General features: G+C 33.5%; 1 protein-coding gene and 1 long non-coding RNA gene across 4 annotated transcripts in view; one reads left to right on the top strand and one right to left on the bottom strand.

The window, feature by feature from the left end:
• Positions 1 to 205: 205 nt before the first annotated feature.
• On the bottom strand, positions 206 to 2,675 carry LOC128248121 (uncharacterized). 3 transcript variants are annotated; one of them, XR_008264394.1, is made up of 2 exons: positions 2,402 to 2,675; positions 206 to 1,915 (listed from the first exon to the last, which is right to left on the bottom strand). It is a non-coding gene; the product is annotated as an uncharacterized LOC128248121 (long non-coding RNA). The 3 variants fall into 3 exon arrangements; XR_008264393.1 differs by having other exon boundaries at positions 206 to 1,902; XR_008264392.1 differs by having other exon boundaries at positions 206 to 1,674.
• Positions 2,676 to 2,868: 193 nt separating this feature from the next.
• The window catches only part of LOC106881836 (centromere protein M), a 15,296-nt gene continuing 13,844 nt past the window's right edge, over positions 2,869 to 4,320 (top strand). The window contains exon 1 of the mRNA XM_014932350.2: positions 2,869 to 2,984. Coding sequence (XP_014787836.1) covers positions 2,904 to 2,984 — 81 coding nt within the window. The 5' untranslated portion in view covers positions 2,869 to 2,903. The remainder of the gene's footprint in view (positions 2,985 to 4,320) is intronic.

The following is a 4,320-nucleotide window of genomic DNA, read 5'->3' as shown; positions in this document are numbered from 1 at the left end:
TCTTTAATTTATTACCAAAAATCTTCTTTTTATACAACTTTATCTAATACTGAGTATACAAAAAAAATTTATTATAATATTCTAAGAAAAAAAAGCACATTTTTAGTTTGGTCTTTTTTTTAGGACCATGGGCATATTGGGTGCTTTTGCTAAAAAAACAGGATTTTTAAAGTAGAATACTTGATTTCAAAAAGGAAAATAAAAATTTTAAAAAAACACTCTTTTATTTACTTATTAATTCAAATAAAATGCATATTACTTGAAAAAAAAAAAGAATCAAAAAGAATTGTTTTTCTGAACAATCTAAATACACATTAATTCGAATGCCATTTGTTGAAACATTAACCCATATGAAGACCAACATTACATTTTACACATTGTTTTGAAACTTTTTTTTTTCTGCAAAGGGCACATTTTCTTTCTTTCCTATCAAGAATATGTTCAGTAGTAGAAAATCTAATTTCTGGTATTACTTTTGAAGAAAATACCTTCGGCCATACCAAATTTTTGGGATCAGAATCTGAGGATAACTCCAAATAAGCTTGTGTAACTGACCTCTTGAAATCTAGTAATGTCAAAGTATTTTCATTTGCAAAACAATGTACAACCCAGGAATTAACCATCATAGCATCAAGGAAATTTGTGAATAGACTAAAGTACCACTTCTTAGATGTAACAGAGATGCGATACTTTTGGATAAGCCAGTCTAAGTGGTCCACACCTACCATATATTCGTTATACTCAGATATGAGAAATAGCTGAGGAACATATATTTCCTTTCTATGTGGTTGACCATCTTTTAGCATTTCCAACAGGGGTGGCAGACTGATGATTGCTTGCAATTGTGAAAACATTGTTGTCATGCCATTTCAAACAGAATTCTTCTTTTTCTTCGAAGTTGTAGTCATAGGATCCACGATTTTCCTTTTTCTGGGATTTGTCATCCTTCAGGGGACATCTGTAGGAATTTCAACCATATCAATAAGCGGGCCACTCATCTGAATGAATTACTGAACTTTTTTCACATTCTTTCTCAATAACTGGGATCATGCCATTCCACACAAAAGTATCGACAGTCTGAGCCTTGTTTGGGACCAAAAACACACGGTCTGTCAATTCTACATCCATGGTTCCTGTTGTTTCGTTGTTCTGCATCACTGTCTTTGAAGAGAGGAGTGTTGTCACCATTCAGCATTCTTGCTTGATTGTATTTTCGTCGACCAGCAAATCTTGCTTCGTCAATCTGAATGGGGTTAGGTTATCGTTTGTTCCAACGATCTTCCCTCGTCGTTCATGATAAACTATGGCTCCACACACCTTGTGGCACATATTGTACCAGTCAGTTATTGCATTCTTAGATTTTCCTGTTAGAGTCACTGCTGTGGTTATGGGTTTATCCATGACAAAAAATACATATCAGTTCTAGAATCTCACTCAGACTCAGCTTGCAGCTTAATTTGTTGTTAATGTCCAAATAATGGAAAAATTGGTTTCCTTTATGAACTGAACGTGAAGTTTGACACCCCTTTCGAGGACAACGAAGTACAGGCCTGAATTGTCTACCTCTGTCACGTTTTTGTCTTTCCTGCATGACAGCACCGCATCGACGGCATGGATCTGCTTCTTGTGTATCCAGTAGATTGTAATCTTGTAAAAATGTGACTGCTGTTTCCTCTGTAAAGATGACGTGTATAAAAATCTTTTAGTAACATTTCAATGTAAGATAAACCGCAAGTGGAAAGGTGATAACCCTGACTATACAGTTTGACACCGTGGTAGACCACATACTATACTAGCACCAAGTTTTCATCACAAGGAGACTCATTTTCTTCTGCTTAATTTACTGCATCATGAACTGAATAGAATGACTTGACTGAATGGTAGAAAGCCATGGGAGAGTATCTGAAAATAAAAACTAAAATAAGAATAATATAGAAAGAAAATAACAAATAGATGGGTTTTTTTTTTCACAGCTGTCTATATATAGAAAATGTTTACAGCATAAAAAAGCTTGCCCCTGCAAAGCGTTTTCTTTTTTATGCAACATCCATAGAAACGGGAAAAATGGAGGGTAATTTTTCAGATCAACACCCGCACGATTACCTAACCCTAAAACCTTAAACCTAACCCTAACCTAACACTAACCCTGACCCTAAAACCGTAATCCTAACGCTAACCCTGACCCTAAAACCCTAACACCCTAGTGAAAATCGTGCTGGTGTTAATCTGAAAAATTACCAAATGGAGTTCTAATGACCATAGCCCTTATATTAGAACCAAACTTTTATAACATGTTATATTTGAGCAAAATTACTTTCAAAGATTTTCTTGACTTTATTGGTCAGTTAGAATAATTATTTATACTATATACAAATATTGGTTGGATATAAGTACAACTTACTGAAAAATTTCTGTCTGATATTACACGAAACTGAATGTATCCTTTACCTAAAGATCTTCACACTGTACTGAAAACTGAGGTATCAGTGTTGCGAATATACATCAGACAGTAGGTGTAATATTTGAAAGACATTCCAGTCTCGATGATTAACTAAAGATATCTCAGAAAAGTACAGGTGTTGCAGAAATATGATGGATTATCTTCCTGATCCTATATAAAGGACCATAAGCGATAATGGGTTAGCTGACAATAATTATAAATTTGAACAGGGAGGTATTTTTATTCTTATAGAGAGCTAGATTTAAAAAAAAATATACGTACTAAATGTTAATCATGGGAAAGAGTTCAAATAATTAATTTAATAAAAACAATAATAATTAAGTAATTTTTTTCACACAATTATATTTTTTAAGCGATGTGTAATTTTTTTAGATACGAAATTTTCGAATGGGAATGTCAAGTGTTATTATTAATTCAAAATAGATTCAGCGGCAGTTTCAAAATGGCCTCCTCTCCTTCCAACAATGAATCAATACTCCGGCTACACAGTGGTGCTCCCCTCCTTAACAAAGTCTCTGTATTGGTAAACTAAAATTAATTTGTTATATATAAGCTATTTCTTTTGTTATGTGCTGAAATTTTATACACTTATACTATCAAGTAGCCCTATATTTACTGCTTTCTTCTGTATTTACGAGTAGCTTTGTGATGTGTATTGTTAGTGTTGTGGGGCAAATTGAGTAATTTCGATCTTTTGTTATTTTTTTTTCCTATTTGTTTGATATTATTATATTACAAGTATGGCATCATCATCTTGTACTGTTTTGTCATCTTTGAGTGTAAAATTGGTCCGCATAGTTATTGTTGAAGTTGAGAGAGTTTGAAATTAAGTCAGGTGACTGTTTTCAAAGAATTTTTCATCTTTGACCCGATTGTAATGGTTTTTATATAGAGGTAAAATATCTAGATAATTTTTAGTGTTTAACAATCAAAATTCTTTTCGGCATTCCTTCGATATAACTCGACAACATTTGACAGTTCATTTCGGATTCCAAGTAAAAATATTTTCCCCCGCAGTAATGTCTAATTTGATAATCAGTTTTCAGAAAATGATGTCTAAAATGGGGTAAAATGAGTAATTTCTGCTTCACCGAAGATTTTGTCTTTACTAATGAAAAATTGAAATCTGCTGGAGAAGTATGCGACCCCTATCAGTATTAAGCTATTGAAAGGCCAAAATTACTAGGTTTACTAACTGCACTAGGGTTCAAAAGACCTGTTGTCGATGCACGCCAGTATTTATCCGGCACTTATGACTTTGCATCTTCTAATGACTAATTTCAATAATTTCTTCTCTTTAACTGCATGTTGCGTAAATATATCAGGAAGAGAGTCACTCCAGCAGATCGTGAAGAAGAATTTGAGAATATTTTATGTTCAGTTTTTGAATTTAGTCGAGTTTCGTTAATTTCGAATCCTGTGCCGTTTTCCCATGATATACTTTTTGTAAGGTAGTTGACATTCCTAAGAAATATTCTTTTTCTCAAAATCAAAAATGCAGTAAATATTATTAATTGCCCCCACCACCACGCACACATTTTGTGAAAGGCAATGTTTGGAGGTTTGATTGGTGGGGGTCTAAGATTGTTTTTGTCGGAAAACCGTGACAAAGGTTTTTGCATAACAGCCAAATAAAAATATCATATTCCTCATACATAATTTACACTTCAGAAATACAATTAAGGGCGGAGGTAAAGGACATGGACCGCACCTCCTTTCGATTTTTTTTTTTCTACAGAAACTCACCTTTTCGACTGCGGAGATTCCGTATCTGCAAAAAAACAAAACAAAAAAAACCCCAAAAAATCGGCATTTCAAAATTTTAATTTAACCCCTACCCACAATTTTTCACTTTTTTT

The sequence above is a fragment of the Octopus bimaculoides genome, chromosome 6 (genome assembly GCF_001194135.2).
Source record: "Octopus bimaculoides isolate UCB-OBI-ISO-001 chromosome 6, ASM119413v2, whole genome shotgun sequence".
Lineage (NCBI taxonomy): Eukaryota > Metazoa > Mollusca > Cephalopoda > Octopoda > Octopodidae > Octopus > Octopus bimaculoides.
Note: the sequence above shows the minus strand (reverse complement) of the source record. Positions and strands in the feature narration are given on the sequence as shown.